Genomic DNA, 27,893 nt, shown 5'->3' with positions numbered 1-27,893 from the left:
ATTACATTACAATTTTTTAAAAGAGCATGACATGGAAACTCAGAAGACAAGGGGACAGGCTTGCTGCTCAGTAATGCAGGGGGTAGGTTCTTGGGCTGACTGTATCCAAATGAGTCTCAGGTTAGCATCAGAACATTCTGTAGATGGGGCGCCTGGGTGGCTCAGTGGGTTAAGTCTCTGCCTTCGGCTCAGGTCATGATCATAGGGTCCTGGGATCGAGCCCCGCATTGGGCTCTCTGCTCAGCGGGGAGCCTGCTTCCTCCTCTCTCTCTCTCTCTGCCTGCCTCTTTGTCTACCTGTGATATCTCTCTGTCAAATAAATAAATAAAGTCTTAAAAAAAAAAAAAAAGAACATTCTGTAGATTCTTGCCTAGGCTCAGCTTCCAGAGGAGGTGGGCTGGGCCAGCCCTAGAAGGGGGATTCCCTATTGCCTCTTCACACTCTTGATGGTGGTAAAAACCCATTGACTTCTTTGCCTTCTCACCTGACCAACGGCCCCCATCATCCTATTGAAAGATCCAGAGAGCAACTCCATGACATGATGGTAAGAGGGCTTGACTCTCTGGCACGAACCTTATAAATTATCACGTGGGCACCCTATCCACCCACACACCCAACCATCCATCCATCCATCCATCCACCCATTCATCCTTTCAACGTATAGTTGGATATTCGTTCAAGAGGCTGAAGAGGTCTATAGGGACAGTCATACAAGACAGACCCTACCGTCCCCAAACTCAGAGCATGGTGGAGGAGAACAAAATGCAGTGTCCTATGTGCTTTTGCGGTGATAGTGTCTTCAAGAGCACTCAGCAGGGACCTGTTCCAGTTGGTAATGAAGGTTCGCAAAGGAAGTTCAGTCTCAGGCTGAGACTTGAAGGGTAAACAAGATTCAACCAGCCACGCAGGGAGAGGGAGCCTGGGAGAGTATGCCTGAGAGAAGCAAGAACATAGGCACCTGTCGGAGATCTTAGTAAAGGCAGGGTCCGGTGAGACTCTGCAAAGAGTGGAGTCATGGCAGGAATGGTGATTGCTGAGGCAAAGATGGGAGCAAATGAAACGGCCACTAAAGGACCTGCTTTTTGGATGCCTTTTTCTGCTCTGAGTCCTCCCAGGACCTACACCCCCAACTTATGCACGCCTTATAGCACAGATAATGCATATCAAGGAATTAGCGATTTCTCTGGAGCCTTCCAGCGCAATGAGTAACATCTAAGGAATGACTTGACGGGGTCGTCGGTCATGAAGGTTTTCCAAGACCACTGACTCATCAAGACCCCTGGCTGCGGGCTTAAGCGACTTCTGGAGGACACCTAAAGGCTCGTTTTGTTCCTGGATTACTGAGAAGACACGTGTGCTGAACCACTTTCCTTAATAAAAACCCCAGACCCCAAACAAAGACAAGACTCACTCTCTTTCCTCTCCAGGTCTCCCTGACACTCTGTTTGATCTACGCTTTCCCCACATCTTTAATAAATAGTCTCACTTCCTCTTGGCTCACATTTGATTTCTATCCTGCGTGAAGCCAAGGACCTTCTTGGCTGGTTCCGCGGGACACCCCTCTGCATCCTCAGCCCCAGCCAGCCTGCAGCACAAAGATGGGGTCTTGTAGATTCATGGAAGCGCCTTCTGAGCAGTCCGCAAGGTGCTGTTGGGGGATGGGAACAGGTAAAAGATGAAATGAACATGCCCCGTTGGAAAGACACTGGAATACAAGGGCCTTTGGAGTCAGATTCTGGGTCTGGGATTATCAGAGCTCTGAGCAAGTTGCCTGCCCCCCACACAGTGTAGGATCCCCTCCATCTCTCCCTCTTGCCCCAGGGCAGGCTAGCCGCCCAGAAGGGGCCCTTCCAGGGCTGAGGCCCATATCACCTTTCACCAGGGGGCCTCAAAAAAGCCGCAGTGTGCTTTCCTACCTTGCTCCCTGTGGTCATTTCTGCCCAGGAGAATGCTCATGCCCTATGCTTCCACCGATGGTCTGACAGCCACCCCCAACGCTATCTTCTCCCCTTTAGGCCAGGCAGCTCCAGCTCTTTTAACTCATTTCTGGGGCTTCCCACCACATCCAGCCTTTCCCACCTTTCCGGGACCACTTGGATTGTGCCCTTGTTCAGTTCAACCCCCAGTTGTCTCAGGGGCCTTTGTCTAAATGCCTGGCCCTGTATCCTGGTCCAAACTTCCTAAAAGCCACATTTGGACCCCATCCCCAGCCTTGGCTCTCTCTCCCCAGTGTATCTGCCCCTTGATTCTGAGGATAGGCTGGTTCTTGTAAGTCGGGGACCACCTCCTGTCTGGCTAGGACCTCCTCAGCAGTTCTCAGGAGGCCCTCTCCAGGAGGGTCAATGGTCCAAGTGCAAGGTCAAGGATCCTCCCTGAGATATACAGAGGCCTGTCATGGGAAGAGCCCCACAAAGACTGAAGAAAGACAGTCATGGCATCCTGCCATGGATTGCTTACATGCACTAGGAGGCACGGAAAAACAACAACAACAACAACGACAAAAACAAAACAGAGTTATTTGCTGCAATCATTGAAGGAAATGGAGGGTGGTGCAAAGTGGGCAAAGCCTGGGGGCGGGGACAGTGGCTGCGACCACCAGGTGGGGGGAAGGTCCTCCTGATGTAAGTGTTGAGTGGAGACTCCCGGCTGGTCTCAGCACATTGCTTTGTAGAGGACCTGATCACTGATGGGCCCTGGCTCCTGCGGATCCCCCCCCCCCCCCAGCCACAAGCTGCTGTGGGTCCTCAAAAGACGCTCGGAGAGGGGCCTGAGGGTCTATGACTTTGAAGGGCGTTGCAAGTGTGAAGTGTGGGTTGGGGGTTGGGTAAACTGGGTTGCAGAGGACACACATACTGGAGGCCCAGCCCCTCTTGCGGCTCTTCTAAAGCCCCAGGCTACAGAAGAGGCCATCTCTGCACCGAGACAGAATTCAGGTATTGTCTTGGGTATCTGAAACCCTTTGTCCTGCGCCTCCTGACTGCTCCTCGCCTAGCCCTAAGCAGGCGGCAGGTTGGCTGAATGGGAGGGAAGAAGCCATAACCCCAGACAGGGGTGTAGGGTGGCCGGTCTGTCCTGTCTTATGGCAGCTTCCCACCAGGCTGCCCTCAGCAGTCGGGTGACTGGATTCCCTCCATAGCTCTCTGCTCTCCTCCCAGAGGGCACCGGGGGTCTCTCCCCAACAGACCTCACTGGCTCCAGGAGGATCTCACTGACAAACCAGCCAAGCCAGGCCGTTCGCTGAACACCCTGGAAGTGTGGCGATCGGCTCTCAGTCCTGCCCCCTGCAAACCCATACTCCAACCACAGAGAACCTTCTGTTCTCTGAACTCCGTCACGGTTCCGCCTCTTTGCCCAGGCTGTGTTTCCATCCTGAAACATTCTCCCTGACATCCTGCCTTCTCACCCAGGCACACACGGATCTTCAACATAATCGTGGAAATATGGAAAAATGGATCGAATTTCTCCTGTGTGCAGTTATGGGCTGGGGGAAGGGTGGCAGCACCGGGAGACAGAGGCTCTGGGTGGACAGACTCCAGCCATTCCTTGCAACCCTCAACCGGCCCCCTCCAACACAAACACCTCTATGCACACTCCACCCTCCGGGCCTTAGCTGGTTGGTTCTTCCCTCTGCCAGCGATCTTCCCTTCAACACCTGGCAACCAAATTAGATTCAGCTTCAAAGGTTTAGCTCACACGCCCCACGCTCCTTGTTCTCTCCTTTCACCTGGTGCCCCCGATGGGTTTAGACCTCCCCAGGGCACTCAGGGCACTCAGAAAGCATGTTTGAATTCCGGCTGGCTCTGTATCCCGGGGCCTCAGTTGTCCCACCTGTAAAATGGAGTAGTCACACCTAATTCATAGTGTGTTTTGTACAGAGTAAATGAACCAGTACACTAACCAGCTCGTACTAAATGCTAAACAAACATTCACTGTTACCAGCGCCATCTTAATTATTACGACCATGGCACTGAACACAGGGCTGAGTCTATAGTTGGTGCCACATACTTGTTTGGTGAATGGGATGGGTGAAGGGATGGATGGATGGTGGGTAAATGGAGAGATCAAGATCTCTCTGGTCTTCTGTGGCAGTTTGGGGTTGGGGGTGGGGGAACCAGGAAGAACTTAAAAAGAAAAAACCTAACCTTTTCTGATCAACATACCATAGGTTGTCTCACTTATGCCTCATAATAGGAAGTTGTTACGGCAGAACAAGGAAGTGGTTATTCAGAGATGTTAAGTCAGTGGCTCAACGTCACACAGCAAATAAGAGACAGTCAGGATGGGTAACTTTGACAGTTTCCTTTGACAGTTTCCTGGATACCTGGAGGGAGGAGGAGGAGGGTTTGCTTCAGATTGGCTGGGCTCGATCTTAGATTGGAAACCCCTGGAGGGCAGGGCGTCTCTGGAGGCCGGACTGCCTCGTGGGGCTCTGTAGGACCCACTCTGCGGATAACCTGGCTTTGGGGGAATCAAAGGAGAGAGGAGAGGTTGAGCTGGGGAGAGGGCCTGGGTCTTGCCCCCCAGAGGCTGGCTCTGGAGCTTCCCAGACACCCTTCCTTCTCCATCTCCTCCAGCCCTTAGCAGCCTGTGCGCACAGAAGGAGTTAACTTTGGGCTTAACTTCTTGAAAGAACCCGAAGCTTTTATTCCTTGATCTTGCCTGCTCCTTTTCTTTGCAAAGTCTTCCTGATCTTTACACCTCCAGCAGGTCCCTCCTCCTTACTCTCACCTCCTGGACTCCAAAACAGTCTGATTGCCAGGGTGGGTCAATGGTTAACACTCAACCAGCTTTATATAAGTTTGCCCTGGCCTGCCGCCTACCTGCCGCATCGCTCCTTTGGCTCCCTGGATCCCGGAGGCCGTGGCTCCAGAAACCCTCGAGGGTCACACCATGGCCACCTGCTGGCAGGGCCTGTGGGCCTATCGCTCCTACCTGCTCGTGTTCTTCCTGCCTATTTTACTTCTGCCCCTGCCCATCTTCATCCCCACCAAGGTAAGCACTCGGGGTTTGGCTCCAAAGGGGTGAAGGAAGGACGGGGGAGGGCAGTCCAGGTGAGCGCTGGGCGTCCTTAGGACCAGCGTGGTTTACTCATCCCTCCCTGTCCTGAAAGTGAGGCTCTGACCTCATGGTCCTCCTGAGACTGATGGTTAAGAGGCCAAAGGGGGCTTTTTTTTTTTTACTTTTTTTAAGATTTTATTTATTTATTTGACAGAGAGAGAGAGATCACAATTAGGCAGAGAAGCAGGCAGAGAGAGAGAAGGGGAAGCAGTCTCCCTGCCTGCCAAGCAGAGAGCCCGACGCGGGCCTCCATCCCAGGACTCTCAGATCATGACCTGAGCCGAAAGCAGAGGCTTAACCCACTGAGCCACCCAGGCGCCCCAAAGGGGGCTTTTGCTTGGCACCCAGGAGTAGCCACCCAAGGGGAATGGCTTAGGTGCACTTGAAATCTGACGCCTGGGGAGACGGGAAGCCAGTTCCGTAAAGGTGGGTGCAGGTGGAGGCAGCTGGGGTTATCTGGCTACCGTGGGCTCCCCCAGCCCTGCCGGGCTCAGTGGGGTGGGAGCGGGGCTGGCTGCTGTAGAAGGGTGGAAAGAGTGTAGGAGGAAGCTGGCTTCAGGCAGTTTGTGCCTTTAAGAGTGTAAACAGAGGGGCGCCTGGGTGGCTCAGCCGGTTAAGTCTCTGCCTTCTGCCTCCGGCTCTGGTCATGATGCCAGGGTACAGGGATCAAGCCCCATGGGGCTCCCTGCTCAGCAGGGAGCCCGCTTCTCCCTCTCCCTCAGCCATGCGTGTGCATGCACTCTCTCTCTCTCTCTCAAATAAATAAAATCTAAAAAAAAAAAAAAAGAGAGAGAGAGAGAGAGTATAAGCTGAAAGAGAGAGAGCTCACCCTTGATCCCAAGGGCTAAGTCAGCTGAGGGAGAGGGGCAGGAATTGGACAATGGACGGGACCCTGCCAGTGGGCACCATAGACAGCATACCCTGGATGGAGGGACAGGTGCCTCAGCTTCCTGCCTCCCTTGGCCAAGCAGCAGGAACCATAACTTTGGCTCCCATTTATTGGAGCCCTCACCACATGCTCTGAACCATGCATCCAGTCTCCCTTCCTCTCCTCTTACCCCTCCCCTGACAGACCCTTCCTCTCACCTTCAGTGGCAAGCCTGACTGTCCCATTTTACAGATGGGAAAAGTGAGGTTAAGTCACTGAAACCAGGGCAGATCCTGGTTTCACAGACCTTGGCTATAATACACTTTGGGGGCCCCCTTGTAAGTAAAAAAAGATAAAATGATGAATCTAAAATTATAGGTCTTTAGGGGAGGTTCAGTTCAGGAGGAGGGTCCTGAAGCTCAAGTTTGCCATACAAACAGCAGGTGGGGCAGGTCACAGAAAGTGGCAGAGCTGGGGGTGTGGTTGAGCACCAAAGCCTAGGCTGTCTTCTCCCTACCCTGCTGCCTCCTGAAGGCTGACACAGGATCCCCTGGTCCAGTCCCCACCTCACAACCCCAGGACTGCCCACTGAGTGATTTGCATCCTTTTGTCACCAAAAGGGAAATCAAGGCAGGCTTTTTGTTCATGGTATCACAAAGGGGTGAGAGAATGGGGATGCCGGGGCACAGCTCCTGAGCCTCTGACACTTGGTAAGTGACAAAGCCCTGTCTGACCTTCGAGGAGATCCTCATCTCAGGTCAAAGCCAGTGACCTCCCTGTGCTGGGGACCCGTCCGATGGGTTTTGAAACAGGTTGGGCTTTGTGTGTAAACTGCAGGAGGAAGGACAGACAGGGATCCTGATTCACATTTCCCTCCTCAGGAAAGTACAGCCCAGAAAGATTCAGCAACTTGCCTAAGGTCACACAGGAAAGACCAAGTCAGAAGAGAAGCCAGGCCCCCTGGCAGGAGGGCTAGAGGTTGGGACCACCACCCCCCCACCCGTGTGCCCTGTGCCGCACCCTGCCCTGCTGCTTGCTTTGGCCTCATAGATGGTGCTGACCCCGGCCTGACTCGGAGGAACTGTTCCCAGTCCTACCTGTGGAGTCCAGGCCCTCCACGGAGGCCCTGGAAACCAGCTCCTCTCAAGGACTTTGCTCCCCTCATTATCTCCTCCCCAGCCTCATCAATTTTTCCCTCTCGCCTAATCTCTGCCATCAGCATACAAATGTGCTGTAATCTCTCTCACCGTGAAAAAACAAACAGACCCTCCTTGAATCCCACATTCCCTCCACAGAAGCCTGCGGAAGGTCTTGGAATCTGTCTGCACTGCACGTGTCTTTCCTTAAGACACCTCCAGTCTCCAAGAGGCTACCTTCCAAGCCCCCCCTTATTCCCACTCCCCCGCCCAGGTGACTTTGGCTATCTCCATGCTGACAACTCCCCAGTCTTAAGCCCAGCCCTAACCTCCGTATTACCTAGCCAACACTGGACGCTTGCTCCCGAATCTTCTCCAAACGGCTAATGTTTCCACACGGACACATCCAAAACAACACTGCTTGCCCATCTTTCCCAGCTGGTTCTTTCTGCCGTCTTACCAAGATGTGGTTCAAGTTTCTACTTCAGAGCGTTTCCTTTTTTTTTTTTTAAATATTTTATTTTTAAGTAATCTCTATATCCAACGTGGGGCTCGAACTCACAGCCCCGACTTGGTCAAGAGTCGCATGCTCTCCCCACTGAGCCAGCCAGGCCCCTGGAGCCTTTCCTGATTCCTCTTTTCCCTTCATTTCCAGTTCTGTCAGTAGGTTCCTATTGACTCGAGACCTACGAAATACTGAGTGGAAGTGCTTGCCACTGCCTCCCCAGTGGGTCCAGGCCGCCATCATTCCTCTCCTCTCCCTCCCCAGACCATTCTTTTTTTTCTTTTTTTTTTTTATTTCATTTCTTTTCAGCATAACAGTATTCATTGTTTTTGCACCACACCCAGTGCTCCATGCAATCGTGCCCTCTCTAATACCCACCACCTGGTTCCCCCAACCTCCCACCCCCCGCCCCTTCAAAACCCTCAGATCGTTTTTCAGAGTCTATAGTCTCTCATGGTTCACCTTCCCCAGACCATTCTTCACTCAACCACTACCTGTGGAAGCCCTTCTACAGGCTTCTCATCAAACTCGAAATAAAACCCAGACCTCTTAGGGCAGCCAGGAGTCCCTAGGGCTGCACCCCTGGAGACCCCGTGGTCCCCAGTGCCTCGTATCTTCCCTTCCCTCTCGTTCACTCTTATCCAGCCTCACCAGCTTTCTCCGTGCTCCTCACGTCACTCGTCTCCCTGCCTGGAATGTTCTTTCCCAGATGACTGCTTCTCACTCAGGTTTCAGCCTCAATCTACCTGCTCAGAAAAAGCCTTCTCTGACCGCTGCCGGTCACATACTATTAGGAAGCCCTGTTGTTCTAAGTAAAGGGCTTTCCCTAACTGAAGTGATGCACTTGTTTATTTTTTATTTATTCTCTGACTCCCTGTGCTAGAGGGTAGGCTCCATGAGGGCAGGCCCTTTGTCTTCTTCCATGCAGAATCTCCAGGACCTGGCACATAGTAGGTGCTCAACAAAACACATGTTGAATGAATGCATGATTGTGGGCAAAGAGGATCCTGTGTTGAACCCCTGCTGTCTGGAGTGAGTTCCCAAGCTTACCTCCATATCCCTGAGCCCCTGAAGTGGGAAGACTGGGGAGTTGTCAGGATGGAGAGTTTGATGAGTCCCAGACAAGGCTCAGACAGATGTCCATATTATAACAGTTGACATTTATTGAGTATTATTTCTGTGCTAGTCATAATGCCAAGCACTTCAAAGCACTAACCCATTTACTTCTCACAATAACCTGTGCGTTACTGTGAGGGAACTGTTATCCCATTTTACAGACATATCAACTGAGGCCCAGAGTACTAATTTGTCTGAAGTCCCAGCTAGAGAAAGGCAAAGTCTAAACTGGAACGTGGCTTTGAGGGTCTCTGCCCGAGGCTGTCCAGGGATACAGGCTGGTGGCCCCATTGTGAGTTACCTCTTGAGCCATCTACCTCCCATCCACCCTACCATCAGCCAGTGCTCCCACTGGGCTGCAGTCGGGGAAGTCTGTTGAGCTCCTAGGGCTCTGTGCTAGAGGTTACTGGAAAGGAGTACGGGGTTCTGTCCTCAGGTTGCTGTCAGAGGAACATGTGTTTACACAGAGGTATAGCAAAGGAGCTCAGAGAAGGGAGCAAATTCTTCCCACTGACTCAGGGGTGAACCCAAAGCAGGTGTTGTTTGAGTTGGGCTTTGAAGGCTGAGTGAGATGCCAACAGTCAGAGGCACCCATAGATGGCCGGCCGGGTGAAGGCAACCATAGGAGTAAAGGTGTATGGGGCTGGAATCATAGGGTGTGTTCCAGAAATAGCAACCAATCCTGGAAATGCTCGCCATCCTCTGGTGGTCCCAGGGGAGGAGGGACGGTGGGGCCCGAGGCCTCCTCACTGCTTCCCCCAGCTCAGCCACTGGACAGTGAAGGGGCACTATGGGTGTGCCCCAAACCTCATACCCGCCCATTCACTTGCCCTCTCACTTGCCCATCAGGGAGCAAGTACTACATCCCAAGGACTGTTTAGGTGCAGGGACTGGAAAGACATGCAGAAACATATGCTGTGAGAACCGACTGTGACTATGGCTTAGGGACAGGCTGCCTGGGATGGGGTGTTCAGGAAAGGCCTCTCAGGGCAATGATATTTACCCTCGGACCTGAATGACAAGCGAGGGCCAGTCAAGCACAGCTCTGAGCAAAGAGCTGTCCAGGCAGAACACGCAGTGCAAAGGCCTAAGGCCACGAACAAGCTTGGCAAAGCTGGAGGGATGATCAAGGCCAGCGTGGCACGGGGAGTAGGAAAACCGTGTACGTTCAGTTAGAGAGGGAGGGGGAGGTCAGCCTATGTGGTCAGCCCTGCAAGGCCCTGGGGAAGGAGGGTTTTTAGGGTCAAAACTGCAGGTGCCCCACTCCCCAACCCCGCCCCCCACATGGGACCATCTGGAAAAACAGTCTCCTAGGGGCACAGTGTTTGCCAGGACAGAGCTTAGCTAAAATCCAGATCGTAGTTACAGGAGGAACAGAAGGCAGAAATTCTTAATCTGAATCAGCTGCTCTCCTAGACTAGACAAACAGTATGTCGTGTTGCCCACGTGAGCTTTTAAGACCCGTGTAACTAAAATACCCTAACTGCAAGCTATTCCTGAACCCCAGGGACAGAGCAGGACTCAGATGATTCACCGTGGGCATGAAGGCTGCACGTGGAATCTGGACCTCGGTGCTGGGGTTCGCCTCTCTCTTTTGAAACTTCCTGGCTCGTGATCAAGAAGGCAGAGCCCAGGGAACAAAATAGGGATTTCAGAGCCAGACAGATGTGGGTTCAAATCCACACTGTATGTGACCTCATACACTGTATGAGAGGCACTGTATGAGCCCTCTCCTCTCTAAGAGGCTGTGTGAAGATTAAAAATGAGAACCTGTGGACATAGGGTCCCTGGTACCTGGGGCCCCGTAGATGGTTCCCTGTGCCTTCTGCCTTTTATCTGAATTTTTAACCCCTGAAAAGCACAGCCAGCCCCAGGTACCTGACTTCTTTTCCAGAGATGACTTCTGTTCACAGGGGCTGTTGCCCCAACAAGGGGGCATTGATGTTCCCACCTGTGAATCAGGAAGGTGAGGTACAGCTGGTCATGGACATGAGAGCAGTGAGGTATAGTTCCTAAGTGTAACCACCACCTGGAGGCACACTTTCTGGCCTCTGGGGGGGCCTGGGAGTAGGATTAGAAGAACCCAGGGCGCCTGGGTGGCTCAGTGGGTTAAAACCTCCGCCTTCAGCTCAGGTCATGATCCCAGAGTCCTGGGATTGAGCCCCACATCGGGCTTTCTGCTCAGCAGGGAGCCTGCTTCCCCCTCTCTCTGTCTCTGCCTGCCTCTCTGCCTACTTGTGATCTCTGTCAAATAAATAAATAAAATCTTTAATTAAAAAAAAAAAAAAAAAAAAGAAGAAGAACCCAGCCTCCAAATCCAGCGGGATCCCTGGAGGAGAGAGAGAGAGAGACTTTTCCCCAGTCTGGACTTTGTTCCCAAATTATTAGATTATGTTGATGCCTGTCAGCACCTGCTAGGTGAGGGTCAGGAATGGGCAAACCAGGTAGAATCTTCCACAGTAGTTTCCTGCATGGAATCCAGTGGTGAGGTCCATCGAACGCACGGAGTGTGGAAATGCTTTGCTCACAGTCAATCTTGCCTGCTGTTTTGCTCTTCTGTGGACCCAGGCTGACCTGGCCCCCAGCCCAAGAGGTCAGGACTCTCCCCCCCCCCCCCCCCCCCCCCACCCCCGCCCCCGACGTTTGTCTTCTCTGACACTCAGAAACCCATTGTTTCCCTTTGGCCTTTTAGAGCAGAAGATGACGCAACCAACTCATTCAGACTTGAGTGCAGAAATAAACAAAGATCTCAGGAGTGAGAGCAGGCAGAGGAAAGGCAGGCAGCCAGCCACCATCGCTCACTGTTAGCAGACCCTCAAAGGTGGGGCGGGGATGGAAATGCTTTACTGGAGGAAAGGAGAGGCTTCAGGGGTGCCCCGACCAGAGGCTGTTGGCAGGGGAAGCCGGAGAGGCCTGATAGACGGCGGGCAGGCCATGAGGCCATGTGATTGGTTAGGGATGCGGATTTGGCTCTCACCAGTTGGTCCGGCACTGGAAGTGATGGTAGAGAGTAGGGGAAAAATGGAGGAAAGCCAGCCGTCATTGAGCAAATCCGGACTGTTCGGGCCACCGGCTCTAGAGGCTGTAATTTGGCTACCCGGGCTGGTCGCTGCAGACCGCGGGACATATTTTCGTATAACTGGCTGTCATCCCCTTTGCATATTCAGTCTCTTGAAAAGGTTAGGTATTTAGCCTGGACCTCCTATTCCTGGAAAGAATATCCGGCAGTCCGGCCTACTCTGCATCTCCTGCCCCAGGTCCCTCCAGCCCTTGGGCTCACTGCAATGTGTCTAGACACCCAGAGCAGGCACATGGGAGTGTTTGCTTCCCTTTCCTCCTACCCAAGATTTTGTTTACTTATTTGAGAGAGAGACAGAGACAGAGACAGAGATAGCAAGAGAGCAGGGAAGAGAGGGAGAAGAAGGTTTCCCACTGAGCAGAGATCCCAGTGCAGGCGGGACTCGATCCCAGGACTCTGGGATCATGACCTGAGCTGAAGGTAGACACTTGACCAGCGGAGCCACCCAGGAGCCCCCCCATTTTCATCTTTAGATGATGTATTTATTTAATTAGATGTATTTAATTAGATGATGTGTTTATTTAATTAGATGACACGCTGACGTCGTTTAACATTGGACAGTACCAAAGAATGAAATGGAGAGATCCTGCTCCCATCCTTGTCCCTGGTGCCCATCCAGATGACAGCCTCAGTGGCCAGTGCAGGGACTCCTCATCCCTGGGAATCTATGGGGAGAATTCAGGAAGTCTGTGAACTTGGATGGAAAAAAACCCTATATTTTATGGTCAATAATATCTAAGGAAAATTTAGTACTTCCTTCTGTTATGAATGTAGATAACAAATCACAATAGTATTAACCATATCTTTGATTTGGCCACCAGGAAAAAAAAATCACAGATATTGTTACATTTCATTAGATTCATTATATCTTTCTAATTCTGATTCATATATATATATATATATATATATATATATATATATATACACAGACACTTGTGCACATATTTTTAAAAATCACATAGGGGATGGGGTGCCTGGGTGGCTCAGTTGGTTAAGCATTTAACTCTTGGTTTTGGCTCAGGTCATGATCTCAGGGTTGTGAGATGGAACCCCTCGTCAGGCTCTGTGCTGAGTGTGAAGCCTACTTAGGGTTCTCTCTCTCCCTCTGTCCCTACTCATGTATGTTTTCTCTCTCCCTCTCTCTCTCTCTAAAATAAAATCTTAAAAAAAAAAAAAAAAACTCACATAGAGTAGCATTCGTGTAACCTGACAGTGTAACTCTCTCCTCTTAAAACCCTTTAAGGGCCTCACTTTTCACCACTGTCTTCCAGATAAAGCCCTAGATCTCCCCTAAGGCAGACAAGGCCTTTTCCAAGTATTATACCCCTCCAAGAACGCATCAAAATCTCTCATGCCTCATTCTGTTCCCTCTCTGCTCCCTCCCTCACCTCAATACCTTTTGCCCACCCGCCCGCTGAACTCCTATTCATCCCTCAGCACTCGTTCAGCATCCCCTCTGGAAGCCTTCCTCAGCCCAGACAGATGGAGGCTCGGGGAAAGTCCCCTTCTCCTCTGGGATCCCACTCTGGTCTCGCCTTTGCCATGGTTCTTGGCCAGCTGCCGCCTAGTATGTCACCTCACTCCCAGACCTGGGAGTGCTCACTGCCAGCAGCATCACTCCTCACCAGGGGCAGGGGGGTAGTGGGAGTGGCCCCCTGTGTGCCAGGCCATCCCCCCTCCCTGGGTTAACCTTCAGTCACCGGGAAGAATAAGTCAAGATGCTCTGAGACTAAAGGCATGTTCGCAGCTGTGCAATAGCCACAGGCTGCTCTGTGCCCATCATGGGTAAAGGCCATGATGCCCACAGGTCCCACACCTTGCCCGCACCCTGGGTCCAGAGTCTGCCCTGGACTCTGGCACTGTCATCTCCATGTGTGCCTCATGAATCCACGCTGGTTTTCCGGGAACCAGGGAGTACATTCATCTCTCAACGCCAACCCTACCAATTGCTCACCACCGTCAACCGTACTTTACGACATAGTCACATCCTTTATCCTTATAATAGCCCAGAGAGGCAGGTGTTTCTTTTATTCCCATTTGCAGATAAGGAAACCATATAAAAGAGATAAATGTGTGTATAGCTGGAAATGATCAGTGTCGCTTACAAAAAAAGAAAGAAAAAGCTGAGAGAAGTGATGTAACTTGCCCAAGGACACAGCCATTAAGCTGGGCCTGGGCACGTGAGTTTTCTGACCTCTCACCTGTGTTTCCCATTACAAAAGAAGCAAGCTGCCAACCTGGGGGTTTGGAAGCCCTCTGAGTATTTATCTCTCCTGTCCTCTGTTGGCTTTGCAGGGCAGCCTGCCCACAGTGGGCCGAGGGGCCAGCCCACATGGGGGCACCCAGCGTCCCAGAGGGCCAGGGCTGGGCCTGACTCATGCCTGGTGCTCTCATTCATGCATTCCTGCCCATTCCATGTAGGTGTCTGATGGGGTAGACAGAAACGGACTCAGCCCTAGCTCCCTAGAGACTACGGTCTGATGAAAAAGGTTGATGTTCATCAAGAAATTCATGAAACAAAGCATTTAATTATAGCCTGTGATGAGTGCTAGGCAGAAGAGGTACAGGGGCTTATGTGTGAAAACAGGGAACCCATGGAGGATTCTCTGAAAAAGGAATACTTGGGATCTTGAGAATGAGTAGACATGAACTGAGCAAAGTGAAAAGACAGGAAATCGTGTGTGCAAAGGCCCTGTGGCTGGGAGAAGGATGGAGCATTTGAGGAAGTGGAAGAGGGCTGGTGTGGCTGGAGCAGAGAGCAAGGAAGAGAGGCTCAAATGAGCCCCAAACTTCTCCTGAGAGCAGTGGGGTACTCTGAAGGGATTTGAGTTGTTTTGAGGTGAGTGTGTCCATGTTGGAGGATTGGAGTGGATTAAACAGACTTGTGACTCAAGATTGCTCTGCCTGCAGCAAGGAGAAGGGATTTCGGGGCAAAAGAGGAAGAGAGGTGAATGAGGAGACCTTGTAGGATTCTTGGTGACAGATGCTGGGGCTCGGACGAAGCCGGTGGCTAAGAGCTGAAGAGAAGTCAATGGGGGCATTTGAGGTGTGGAGGACCAGCAGGACTGCAGACCTGGAGGAGAGAGGGTATTTGTCTAATGAGTGCCTGATGAACAGTTGAGGGGCCTAGGGCTTGCCCCCCAGGGGCTCCCAATAGCAGGGACTTCTTGATGTAGGGCTGGGTGTGGCACAAGTGGGAAAGGAGGATTTTGCATCCAGGCCAGCACCCACCAAAGAGCCAGGGGTAACACCCGGAGGTGAAAAGACTCACTCCCTGTCCTCAGCAGCCCATAAACAGATACTGAGAGAGGAGCAAATCCTCAGCCAAGGCACAGAGCTGGGGAGCACCTCCCCTGCCCTCCTGGGCAAGGGAGAGGTAGTGACAGAGGAAGGGAGCAAAAAGCGTTAGCTGCCGGGGAGAAAAACTCTTCCCCACTGCTAGCTGAGCCACCGTGGACTGCAGTGCAGGCTATGCGTGTAGGATTGGTGTGTGGAGTTGTACGGTGCCAGCAACCCTGGGGAACTGTCAGTGGCCAGAGCGTAAACTGACCGGGTCCCAAGCCATAGGCTGCCAGCTGGGTTTGGCCAGCCCAGGTTCCTCCCACACCATGAAAGAAGCGACAACCACTGCCCCATGGAGATGTGAGGAGGAAATGAGAGGGAAGGGACACGGAGCACCCACCCAGCTCCGCAAGCTTGACCTCTGTTGATTCCTTGCTCTGGCTCACACTGCATCGCTGGGGCTTTTAGAGACCCCTTCTCCCACCCAGAGAGGAATTCCACTTGGAGATGGACCTACATACGGGTTTAGAAAGTTCCCAAGGTAATTCAGGGAAGCTACCATAATTGGTGCTAGGTCATTTTTCTCTTTCCCTTCACCTTAAGGCAGGGATAAAACTGGGGCCCAAGGGAGCAAGAGCACTTGGCTGTGAGGGACCCAAACAGAGGGGGTTGGGCCACTTGCTGCTGATAAAACTCAAAGGCAGAGAGATGAGCGGTGGTGAAACAAGGAAGGGATTTATTTCAGCAAGTCCATCACAGGTAATAGAGAGCGGACTAGTGTCTCCAGGAAGGTCTCCACAGTGCTGAAAATACATGCTGGTTTATATAAGGAAAATGTGGGACAAAGGAAAGGTCCCACAGGTGGGCAAGAAAGGTCAAGTTGACCACTGTCTCGGGGTCAATCATGCAGTTTCCTATGGCTGTCAGGGCAGACCCTGCTGTTGCTTGGGGGTTTCTTTGCCTGCATCTTTTTGCCTGGAGATAAGAGATAAGTGGAGGGAAGAACTTAGGGGCATCTGGGTGGTGCAGCTGGTTGGTCATCTGGCTCTTGGTTTCAGCTTAGGTTATGGGTTCAAGCCCCATTTCAGGCTCCACGCTCAGGGCAGAGTCTGCTTGGGATTCTTGCTCCCTGTGCCTCTGTCCCTCCCTGTAGTACTCTTTCTCTCTCTCTTTCTCAAATAAAATTTTTTTTTAAAAGAAGAACTTAATTAGAAAGTATGGACTGAGGTCAAAATGGAGGTAGCTGAAAACCTCGTTCAGGGATTTTTTTTTTTTTTCTTAAAGATTAATTAATTTGGGATGCCTGGATGGCTCAGTTGGTTAAGTGTTTGCCTTTGGCTCCGGTCATGATCTCAGGTTCCTGGGATCGAGCCCCGCATCGGGTTCCCTGCTCAGGGGAGAGCCTGCTTCTGCATCTCCCTCTGCCTGCCACTCTGCCTACTTGTGCTCTCTCTCTCTATCTCTCTGTCAAATAAATAAATAGAATCTTAAAAAAAAATTTATTTATTTATTCATGAGAGAGAAAGAGCACAAGAGGGAGGGGCAGAGGGAGAGGGGCACTGCTTGGAGCCCAACCTGGAGCTCCATCTCATGACTCTAAGATCCGGAACTGAGCCAAAACCAAGAGTTGGTCACCTAACCGATCGTGCTACTCAGGCGCCCCTCGTTCATGGACACTAACCCATTTCTGAGCTGTGAACACCTTTGGCTGTCTGGGGAAGACTATGGACCCTTCTGGAATAGTGCTTTAAAATGCCCAAAAGAAAACATATGGGATCGCCAAGGAAACCAGTTACTTTGAAATACAGTACTAAAAATATGAAAAAGCCAATTGCAATTCAGGAATACAGGTGATCATTCATGCATTAAATAAGATCTGGCATTGATACAACTACCATGTCAGAATGAGTGATGGGTAGAAACAGGATTTCGAGATACATTTTGAGATAATGGCATCAACTGATCTGTGCAGCACATAGCTGATGGCTGATGGCCACGATCAAGGGCCTTTGAGACAAAATCAGCCGCGGTACCCCTAACCACAACATGGCTTCAATGCCTATGTTTAGAGCCTTAGTTAGATGTTAGTGCAAAGATGAAATCGTTTTCCCGCAGATTCCTTGGAATTCCACGCCCCAGTTAAGCACCCTATGACCCAGGAAGAACAGGTCAGCAAGTTATGCTACAGCTGGACAAGACTGCCCAGGAGGATAGGATGGAGACGTGGGCAGCCAGAGAAGGCTTCTGGATGGGACTTTGAAACCGGTTTTGGGCTTGATCCAGAGACAGACTGACGGATGGGGAGAGGACTCCAGGAAGTTGTAAAGGGGTAAGGGAGCCATAGACGGAACACACTGGAGTACACGGGGGCTGGGTTAACTATTAACAGCTCTCTCTGCAGCCAGGGAATGGGGTCTCATATGGGGAAGGTTTGGGCTTTGGGTTTACTTGCCTGGAGCCTGATGGCAGGAAGTGGCAGGCCCCAAGGAGGACAGTTCTGTTGGAATTGAGAGCCCCAGCCCATCCCTATCCACCCCACTAGTCACAGCGAACCTGAGGCTGGAGGGCACCCCACAACTAAGGGATTCAGCTCAGGGCAGAAAGGGAAAGATCAAGAGCCAAATGGTCGGGCTTCTTCAACTGCGGACGTGTGACACGGAGACGCTGGCTTCATTTATTTGTGCCTTCGTTTCTTCATCTGTGGGATGGGAACAATAGTCAGCCATGACCTCACCGATCCATGAAATGCGACAGTCACCCAAAGCACGGGGCGCCCAAGGCCTGGCACGGAGGAGTCCTGGGGTTACATGTGCTGTTGTCACCTCGTTCCTCTTGAATCAGCCCTGACCGCGCATCCCAGCCCTTGTCTCCATCCCAGACTCCTTGTCTCCAGCCAGAGAATTCCGAGTCAGTTAGGGGGGGTGGGGTTGCCAGGGTCCAGAAGGGGCCGGCCTGCCCTTAGCCCGGGGTGGGCGGGGGTGTGCAGAGATCAGTAACTGGCCACACCATCCATGCAAGTGAGAAGGAAGCAGCTGAGAACAGCAAAGTCAGCAGAACTGGCCTCCTGTTGGGGGAGAAGGTGGGGTGGGTCTCTGGACGAAGGTCAAGGTGGCCCCACCCCTGGGGCCGAAGAGTCCATGTCCAGGGTGAGGAGAGCTCATGGAAGTTTCGTGATGACAGTGGGGACTGGGCAGGCTGCATGCTGTGCCATTCCAGGCATTCCTAGAGCACTGGGGAGACTCCCTTGGAGTTCTTCAGTCTGGATGCCTTGCCTGGGTTCCAGACTGGCTCTGCCACTCCCCAGTTCTCTGTGACCTTGAGCAAGCCATTCACCCCCTCCAGCTTCTCTAGATCCTGGGCCCACCACACCCACCTTCAGGGCTGCTTGAGTTACCCAGGAAAACACCCAGCTCCTAAAAGTTGCCCCATCAGAAGCAGCTTCGTCTCTCAGGGATCCTCCCCAAGCTTCAGGGCACTAAGGGGAAGAGGTACTCGGGGTGTGCACCAGGTGAAAAAAACAAGAGGTCAGGGCAGGCCTCCCAGCCCATTGTCCTGGCACAGCCTGCAGCCCCACAACCCCTTTGGCAAAGAGCGGGCAGGTGCCCCAAAGGCCTCCTTCTAGCTTATGATTCTCTGGCCCTCCCTGCAGGGGCCCCAGGACCCTGGAGGCTCTCTGACTTCCATTTCCACCCCAGGTCCCCTCCCAGGTCTGATGTCTGGCCTCTCCAGAAAGAAAGGAGCACTTCTGGTACCCAAAGACTTGCAAGACTATGATTCAAAGTCCCCCCCACCACAATCTCCTGCACAGCTCAGGGCTGTGGGAACCTTTACATATTCTCTAAATGTGTATGGCAGCTCCCGGAATTGTGTGATGCTGGGGTCATCCCAGGCTTGCTGGGAAGGAGAACTCCCACTATTCCAAAACTTCCTCGTGGTTCATTCATTCAGAAAAGTTTTGCATGGAAGCCTGCTGGGTCCTGAACTCCAAGCACCCAGATGCCACAAAACTGACTCAGTCCTCATGAAGCTCCCCTTCTGGGAGAGGAAATGAACATTTCATTGCATCGTCATGCAAATAATTCTCACAGGCTCTGACAAAGCTGGGCAAGGCCAGGGGGCCAGGCAGAGGTCTGCAGCATCCAGGCCTCAGTCCCATCTAGATGAGCCCCCCATCTCATCTAGGGGATCCTCACTTTGGCCCCCTGCAGTCCCCTCGGGCTGGGTGGGGCCTGATAACCAACTCGAAGCTCTCCAGTCCCTCCTGTGTGGCTGGATTACAGCGCGTAGCCTCCCCAAAGTCAAAGACAAGGTGGTGAGTGCCTTGCTTTGTTTTTTATTTCCATTTTGAAATGAGACCTTGGACTCAGGAATCAATGACTGGGGATTGTGCAGACTCTTCCTACACTGTTACCAATAGCCTGTTTTCTCTCGGGGCCAAGAGGTGACATGACTTTGGGACACAGGCCTGCCCTTCCAACAGCTCTTCTGCTCCCCTCCTGCCCACAGGAAGCCTCCTGTGCCTACTCCATCATCATCATGGCGCTCTTCTGGTGCACTGAGGCTCTGCCCCTGGCTGTCACCGCCCTCTTCCCCATCGTCCTGTACCCCCTGATGGGCATAATGGATGCCTCTGAGGTAAGGCTCCTGGGATGGAGGGGGTCTGGTATGGAGGAAAGCCTCATCACAGGCAGGGCACACAGAAGAGGAGTCCTTGCCTCTGTTTGGCAGGTCAGGGAGCACTAAGGGAGGAGTCAGAAGATGACAGTGTTGGGCGGCGGGGGAGGTGCATTCTAGAAATGCCGAGGGCATGGTTGGTGTTGAGGGTTAATTCAAAGTGGATCAGGTATAGGCCAGGGAGGTGGAAAGGCCTGGTGACCCAGGAAAAGGGTCCTTGAAAGTCAGCTAAAGAATGTGTATTCTCCTGGGTCAACAGCTCTAAGTCATGAGTGTGCGTGTCTCGGGGCCACGTGCAAGGCTGGTGAAAACACAGACTGCCGGGCCCCAACTCCAGCGCTTCCGAGTCAGGAGACCTGGGGCAGGGCCTGAGCATTTTGTTCCCAGCAAGCTCCAGATGGGGGATGAGGCCGGCTTGTGGACCACACTTGGAAAATCATTGCTGTACTTTCTAGTGTCAGTGCTAAATTCTCTGTCTCCCAGTCGATGGTTTGAAACATGACTGGAATCAGGCTAGATTATCTCCCACTCATTTCTGAGGGGAGAAAGAAGGGGAGGAACCTGGGTTAAATTCTTTTTTTAAGATTTTATTTATTTATGTGACAGAGAGAGAGAGAGCACAAGCAAGGGGAGTAGCAAAGGCAAAGGGAGAAGCAGGCTCTCCACCAAGCAGGGAGCCTGATGTGGGGCTCCATCCCAGGACCCTGGTATTACAACCTGAGCCAAAGGCAGATGGTTAACCATTGAGCCACCCAGGGGCCCTGGAACCTCGTTTGTTTTCAATGGAAGATAATCCAAAGACCATTTCCACTTGGTTCCTAGAGCCTAGGAGACCAGCCTGTGTTTGTGGGAATGTCAGGGGGCATGGGAGAGACCCCTTCCTGCCTCTAAGCTGTCCCTGCCTGCTAGGTCTGCCTCGAGTATTTTAAGGACAGCAACATCCTGTTCGTCGGGGGGCTGCTGGTGGCCATTGCCGTGGAGCACTGGAACCTGCACAAACGCATTGCTCTCCGTGTGCTCCTCATCATTGGGGTGCGGCCAGCCCTGTGAGTTCCCACAAACCAGGACTGAAGAACCTGGAATGGGTGGGGTGCTGGGGATCCAGTCCCTGAAGGGATGGCGGGACGCCGGCCAGCGGTTCCGTCTTTGTCTGTCCCTAGGCTGCTCCTGGGCTTCATGTTGGTGACAGCCTTCCTGTCCATGTGGATCAGCAACACGGCCACCACCGCCATGATGGTGCCCATCGCACATGCTGTCCTGGACCAGCTGCACCAGCCACCCACAGGCAGGAAAGCAGAGAAAGGCAGCAACAACCCCGCCTTTGAACTCCAGGAGCCAGGACCCCAGAAAGAAGTGACCAAGTTTGATGAGAAAGGTGAAGTTCAACCCCGCTCTGCCCCCACCCCTGCCCCCTCCATCTCAGCTCTTAGTGGTGGTGGTGGGGGGTGGTCTGGGGTGACATTCTTGACAAGGTGGTCATCTCAGAGCTTTCAGGGAGAGAAAAGGGAGACATGCAGTGAACTTGTCCTGGTTTAACCAAGACTGACGCTAGTTTTATTTTTTTAATTTTTTAAAAGATTTTATTTATTTATTTGAGAGAGAGAGAGAGAGTACAAGCAGGCAGAAGGGCAGAGGGAGAGGGAGAAGCAGAATCCCCACTGAGCGGGGAGCCAGATGTGACACTCATCCCTGGACCCCCGGGGATCACGACCTAAGCCAAAGGCAGACACTTAACCAACTGAGCCACCCAGGTGCCCCTATGCCTAGTTTTAAAATGAAAAATCCGACATTCTGAGGATCCCTTCCATGCAGGGCCAGATGAGATGCTAGACCACTTGGGGAGGCAGAGGGTTGGACTCTGGGTGGGCTGTCAGGGATCCAGGCTCCCTTCGTCCTGTGTGCTTCAGATAATCCTCTTTCGGGCTCTGTGCCTCAGTTTCCCTCTCTCAAGAGAGAGGTTGGGCCAGATTCTGTCTGAGGGTTGACCCGGCCTGAGAGCCCAGGGAGTGCAAACCCTCGCAGACCTGGACTGCAGCCTCGCCCCCCTCGCTCCCCTATCTCCCAGCTCATGGACAGCGGAGGGTGGGGGTGTTGCCCGCTGAGCTCTCCTTTGTTTCCAGATAACGGGCAGGTCCACCCCATCCCCGCCGCGTCCTTAGAGCCAACCGCACGGCCACAGGAGCAGGTGCGCTTCAGCCAGGGCATGAGCCTGTGCGTGTGCTACGCGGCCAGCATCGGGGGCATCGCCACACTGACCGGCACCACGCCCAACCTGGTGCTGCAAGGCCAGGTCAACTCGTGAGTAACTGGGGGCAGGGCCGGGGGCGGGGAGAAGGGTCTGCACTTGCCCTGGGAGGCCCCTGGGGCAAGGTCATACGACAGACTGCGTCCCCCCACCCCCACCCCCAGGCTCTTCCCCAAAAACGGCAACGTGGTGAACTTTGCCTCCTGGTTCGGCTTTGCCTTCCCCACCATGGTCATCTTGCTGGTGCTTTCCTGGCTGTGGCTGCAGATCCTCTTTCTGGGGTTCAAGTAAGTGGTGGCAGAAGTGGAAGCAGCCCAGGGGCCTGCCCTTACCCTCTGGTAATCTGGTAGCCGTTTCCGCCAAGGGTATAATTACCTTCCCATTGAGAAGGCCTCTCCCTGCCAAGGCCTCTGTATGCCCTTGCCGCACCATTGAGGGATTTACTGTGCAGAGACTATTACTCCATTTAGCAGATGAGCAAACTGAGGCTCCAAGAGTGGTGTACAGCTAGATTTGCCAATGCGGAGGCTGAAAACTAGGTCTCTTGATGCCCAGGCCAGATCCATTCCATAATGTTCCACAGTCCTTTGGTTAATGCTTAAGGAGCACACAGTGAGCACAGTCAGTTCCAAAGGGTTTTTTGTGTTCTTACTGGACATCTGGCCCTGTGCAAGGCACTGAGAATACTAGGGGATGTTAGGTGCAGCCCCTGTCCTTGGAGCTTGTCTAACGCAACAGCGAGAAGCCTGGAGCTGAGGATAGTGGAGATCCCAGAAGGCCCCTATGGGACATGATGTCTAAAGCCAAATCTTGTAGAACGAGAAGCCAGCCAGATAGGGAATGGGGTAACGGCACTCCAGGTGGTAGCAACAGCCTACACAAAGGTGCAGATGCAAGAAAGAATGTGAGAAAACTCGAGTTCTGTTGGTTGAAACATCAAGATCAAAAAGAAGTATCAGGAACTGAAGCTGGAGAAGTAGGCAGGGGAAGATGACGGAGGTCCTGTGTACCACATCAAGCATTGGGACATTGTCCTTGAGGCCAGGACTTGAGCAAATAGGTTTTATTCTTAACTTCCAGCCCTGGGTTACAGGTAGTGACCAGAGAAGTCTGAGTTGACCATCCGGTCAGACCTTGCTGGAGCTCAGCTGGAATTGAGTCTGAGATCGACTGGTGATGTCTCTGTCAGTGAGGGAGGAGAGTAGTGATAAGGGTGGTATTGTGGTAGGAGTTACTGGTCTTCCCTGCCCAGGGGGTGGTGTGGGGGGGGGGCGGGGTGGTGAGGATGGAAGATGGGACATGGAAAGTTTTTAAGTATTGTTGCTGTACTTTGGAACAGTCACTTGGGCGGGTGCAAGGCAGCCGGATGGAGGCTGGGGGCTGGTATGAGGCTGGGTGGTGGTCAAAGACGCCCGCATACGCAAGGCATCATGGGACATTCAAAGCTGTGCTAGGTGGATGGTCTTTGCCGCTGAGGAATTCATGGTTCATCAGGGGAGTCCATCAGATTTGCCCAAGTGAAAAATTAAAAGTCAACCCAAGTTACGCAAGGGGCACACAGAAGTGGGTGGCAGTCTCCTCAGCCTCCAAGAGTGGTGTGGGTGGGGCTCAGGCTCCCAGGGGATGCTGAGAAGCAGGTAGGAGAGGGAGGGAAAGATTTCCCGAAAGGCTGCTGGAAGGGGGGAGTGGCGAGTCCTGGCCAGAAGGAGTTGTGGGGCCAGGCCTCTAGATCCTCCTCACTCTGGGCAAGGGAGGGCTTAGCGCAAGACAATCTCTGGAGGGAAAGGGGTCAGTGGGGCAGATGGAGCAGGGTTAAGCATGGGGAAACCTGCCCCTGGAGTCCCAGCCTTGCTTCTGCTAAAGAAGAACCATGACCCCACCCCACCCCACCACCCGAGTCTTCTGCTCTTCTTCCAGAACCTTGGGTGGGGTCGGGGCCAGGTTGGTGGTGTAGCAGTCCTGCCAGCATCAGCGTATCACAGGTGCTCAAGAGTCCCTTGCTTCCCTGCCTGGCACGGGATCCTCAGGAGCTACCCCAACTCCCCCCTCCAACAGCTTCCGGAAGAACTTTGGTTTTGGGGAGCAGGCGCAGGAGAGAGCGCAGGCAGCCTTCCGCGTCATCCAAACAGAACACAAGCTACTGGGCCCCATGAGCTTTGCAGAAAAGGCTGTCTCTGTCCTCTTTGTCACCTTGGTGGTACTGTGGTTCACCCGGGAGCCGGGCTTTTTCGTTGGCTGGGGCAACCTGGCTTTTCCCGACAAGGATGGAAACAGGTGAGCATTCTTGGGGAGAGGAAGATACTTCTGGGGCTCACCTGGCTAAAGGAGGAGGGAAGGGAGCAGGTCCCCTGGTGCAGACCCAGAGGGGACCTGGTGGGGAGGACTTGCAGGGAGGGCTTTGCACTTCTGTGGGAGGGGCTCCTCTCCACCGCTGTTCTACCCTATGACCCTGAGCAGCCCTGAGTCTAAGTCTGCCCTCCTTGCCCTACCCACAGCATGGCATCTGATGGAACAGTGGCCATCTTCATTGGCGTAATTCTGTTCTTGGTGCCCTCCAAGATCCCAGGGCTGACTCGGGATCCAGGTAAGAACCTGGAGTGGGGCAGGGAGGGGCCTCTGGGCAGCCCCTGCCTTCCAGCATGGAATGCGCCTTCAACCACACTTGATAGGAACAGTCAAAGCCCAGAGAGGCTGGGATGACTTGCCAAGGGTGCAGGGACTCAGGGACAAAGTAAGGATGCTGCGTGCCTTGAGCTCTGATAGGGACCCACAGAGCGACCAGGGGGAGGGAAGGAAAAACCTGTCAGCTCTCGGTGACCCGTCCTCCTCTGCTTGGGAAATAGAAAACCCTGGAAGGCTGAAGGCCCCTCCGGCCCTCCTCAACTGGAAGACTGTAAATGAGAAGATGCCCTGGAATATCGTGCTCCTGCTGGGGGGCGGCTTTGCTCTGGCCAAGGGCAGCGAGGTGAGAAAGCCCCGCCCCCTCGCCGGCCTGTTGGACGGGGACACTGTGGCAGGGAAAGAGGCACCCTGCCTCCATCCCACACTTAGGATCCTCCTGGTGGGTGGAGCCTTGGCAGCGGCAGGAGAGACAGGTTAGAGATCCATCTAAGGGAGGGGGAGGAAACACAAGCCATAAGGACCTCCGTCTGTTAGGGTTCCCAAAGCCAAAGGGAAGGCGGGCTCCCCTGGTGGGCAGGGACTATTTGTTCTCAGTTCCAACCCGGTCCCACCTCACTCCAGCCGCCTCGCCCTCTGCCAGGCGGAGAATGCAACAGCTTTAGGGAGTAGTGAGCGTCGAGGGGACGCAGTTGGCCCGCTGAGGCCACCAGGGGGCGCCATGATCACACCCGGCCGGGCTCTAGGGACCGTAGAGCGCAACATTCCCCAGAGCCTCCAAACAGAAGGGAAATCCTTGAAGCTGCCAGCGCCCCTCTGCGCCTCCGTGTTCTGGCTAAGCTCATTCATTGTGCAGGCAGGAGGCAGCTTCCCTGGGTCAGAGACTCCTGGATCTGGGGTTAGTTCTCACGGACTGTGCCAGGCACTGTGCTGCCTGCTGGGTGGGCAGTATCATACGAGATAAAGTCCCAGCGCCCTGGGACTCACAGTCTGGCAGTACGCTCGTGGACAGGTAATGAATGACCTTGGAGGCCTCATGACCCTGTGAACTGCCCCCATTCTCCTGCCAGCCTCTTCCCAGCATCTTCCCAGGGCCCTCCGCCCTTCTCTCTCCTTGCCAGTCTGCTGGGCTGGAGGAGTCCGGGAGAGAATAAGGATGGCCAGGGAGCTCCCAAGAGCCGTTGGGAGAACAGGAGGAAAAGGAATTAAAGCCTTTACTCCCACTAAGCCCCAGGCTTCCCAAGAAGGCCCTTTGGCGCCATCTCCTAGCTTCTCATCTGACCCTTCTCCCCACACCCAAGTGTTCTTCAGAATGCTAGAGGGGCCTTTTGGTGCTGGCTGGGTCTTATCTTCTTTCCCAAGCAGATGTGAGTCTGAAGACTCTAGAGAGATAGAGGCAGGAGCAGGACCCTCCCGGACCCCCAGCAGGGGACTCTGGAGCCCGAGGGACCCCAAATTCTCACACACTATCTTCCTTTGCCCACAGAAATCAGGACTATCTGAGTGGCTGGGGAAAAAGCTGACCCCTCTAGAGAATGTGCCACCTCCCGCCATTGCCCTCATCATCAGCCTCCTGGTTGCCACGTTCACCGAGTGCACCAGCAACGTGGCCACCACCACACTTTTCCTGCCCATTCTGGCCTCCATGGTGAGCTGGTCCTTCAGACACGCTTCTTTCCGGCAGCCCTCCCACCCACCTCATCCAGGGGCCCCGCCTACAGGTCAGAGTGACCTGTCAGCACCTCCTCTTGCTTCCGGGAGAAGACCCCTGAGCTTCCCACCCTTCCTCAGACTCTTTGGCTACCTTGGGCCCTGAGGCCCTCTGGCCCCTGACTCACTCCGTCCCTGGTGATGTCACCCCTTGAGTATCCTGATGGGCCTCATTGGTGGCCTCGCCCACCTCCCCGGCCCAGCCCCTGTTCTGGTCAGTCCTGAGGTGACAGGTTGAAATGACTCCCTGGAGCGTCCCCAGCCCCTTCCTCCCCTGGCGCGTTCCCACAGCCTTTGATGACACCCTGGAGCCCCTTTGAGATCCGTTTTATGGGCCCCTCCCCTCACCACGCCCCACTGGGCAGGGCTGCGCACTCATCCCCTCCAGAGAGGTCAAAGGGCCCTTCCCAGGTCACCCTAGTGCCTCCTGGCAGAAGTGGGTTCGTGGCCAGAGGGTATGTCCTTAAAAGGTGGGGGACGCTGTCCTCCAGAGAGGGGAAGCGGGAGAATCGGGAATGGGGACTGGGATCAGTTCTGCCCACTGTCTCCCCATCCAGGCTCAGGCCATCTGCCTCCACCCTCTCTACGTCATGCTTCCCTGCACGCTGGCCGCCTCCCTGGCCTTCATGCTGCCCGTGGCCACCCCACCCAATGCCATCGTCTTCTCTTTCGGGGGCCTCAAAGTGTCTGACATGGTGAGTGGCAGTGGGGCCTGAATGCCTGTGTGCTCCTTCCTGCAAGGCACCTGCCCCCGGGAAGGTGGACTCAGGAAGAACAGAGTCCAAGGTCTTAAAAGCTCACACAGGGCTTCCTTCTCCCTCCTTAGCGCCAGGATGAAAGCAAGGGACAGGGACCCTGCCTGGTGCTGCAGGTCAGACCCACAGGGAGACTTCTCAGGGAGACTTTGGCCAGTCAGAGAGCTCCTGAGCCCCTAGGAGCCCCTAAGGGATAGGTTCCAGCCCAGCTCAGTGACCGGTCACTCAGACTGGCTCTCCTGCCACCAGGCCCGGACAGGATTCCTGCTCAACATCATCGGAGTACTGGTCATCACGCTGGCCATCAACAGCTGGAGCTACCCCATCTTTAACCTGCACACCTTCCCATCCTGGGCTGACACCAACAACACGGCCAACTGCCTGGCCATCCAGGGGAACATCACAACACCGAGCCCCTAGACCTGGGGACGGTCTGGCTAAGACCAGGGAGACCCGCCTGTCCGGATGCCTCTGAGCCAGGAGGGGACATGTGCAGGCTCTAAGCCAAACGTGGAGAGAAAGGCTCATATACATGGAACCTCGTGCGCATGTCTGTGAGGAAGGGGTATGTGTGCTCTGTGCTGCATTTCCAAGGAAAGTGTGTGTGTGTGTGTGTGTGTCTGTGTGTGTGGTGTCACGTGAGGATGCCCAAAGGGGTTTCTTGTGTGCGCACACAACCCTTGGTGTGCATGCTGGGTGGGGTGCACGTCTGGGTTCTCGGACCATACGATGCACCCTCTCTAGCACTTTGGGTCCTCATCTCCCCCATTTGGTGAGTGACCAGCCCCCTTTGCACTGTATTTATTGAAATTTGGGGGTGGGGTAACCCGGGGAGCAGGGCCTACC

General features: G+C 53.7%; 1 protein-coding gene across 3 annotated transcripts; it reads left to right on the top strand.

Annotated features, from left to right (window-relative positions):
* The first annotated feature begins 3,486 nt into the window (after positions 1-3,486).
* On the top strand, positions 3,487-27,661 carry SLC13A2 (solute carrier family 13 member 2). Of its 3 annotated transcripts, none has more exons than XM_032845345.1 (12): positions 3,487-3,492; positions 19,551-19,679; positions 20,628-20,764; positions 20,879-21,093; positions 21,839-22,016; positions 22,128-22,250; positions 24,019-24,237; positions 24,459-24,547; positions 24,807-24,928; positions 26,069-26,230; positions 26,850-26,987; positions 27,297-27,660. In XM_032845345.1, the coding sequence occupies exons 2-12, from the start codon at positions 19,581-19,583 to the stop codon at positions 27,465-27,467; spliced, it is 1,653 nt and encodes a 550-aa protein (XP_032701236.1). In that variant the 5' UTR covers positions 3,487-3,492; positions 19,551-19,580; the 3' UTR covers positions 27,468-27,660. The 3 variants fall into 3 exon arrangements, with proteins under 3 accessions (XP_032701236.1, XP_032701233.1, XP_032701235.1); XM_032845342.1 differs by lacking the exon at positions 3,487-3,492 and adding an exon at positions 4,675-4,992 and having other exon boundaries at positions 27,297-27,661; XM_032845344.1 differs by lacking the exon at positions 3,487-3,492 and adding an exon at positions 17,991-18,123.
* Positions 27,662-27,893: the final 232 nt, after the last annotated feature.

The sequence above is a fragment of the Lontra canadensis genome, unplaced genomic scaffold (assembly GCF_010015895.1).
Source record: "Lontra canadensis isolate GAN:19392208 unplaced genomic scaffold, GSC_riverotter_1.0 scaffold163, whole genome shotgun sequence".
NCBI lineage: Eukaryota > Metazoa > Chordata > Mammalia > Carnivora > Mustelidae > Lontra > Lontra canadensis.
Note: the sequence above shows the minus strand (reverse complement) of the source record. Positions and strands in the feature narration are given on the sequence as shown.

Coding starts and splice junctions, on each gene's coding strand:
- SLC13A2 (XM_032845342.1), top strand. CDS start 4,891: ATGGCCACCTGCTGGCAGGGCCTGTGGGCCTATCGCTCCTACCTGCTC. Junction 21,094..21,838: donor GACCAAGTTTGATGAGAAAG/GTGAAGTTCAAC, acceptor CTTTGTTTCCAG/ATAACGGGCAGGTCCACCCC. Junction 24,929..26,068: donor CTCTGGCCAAGGGCAGCGAG/GTGAGAAAGCCC, acceptor CTTTGCCCACAG/AAATCAGGACTATCTGAGTG.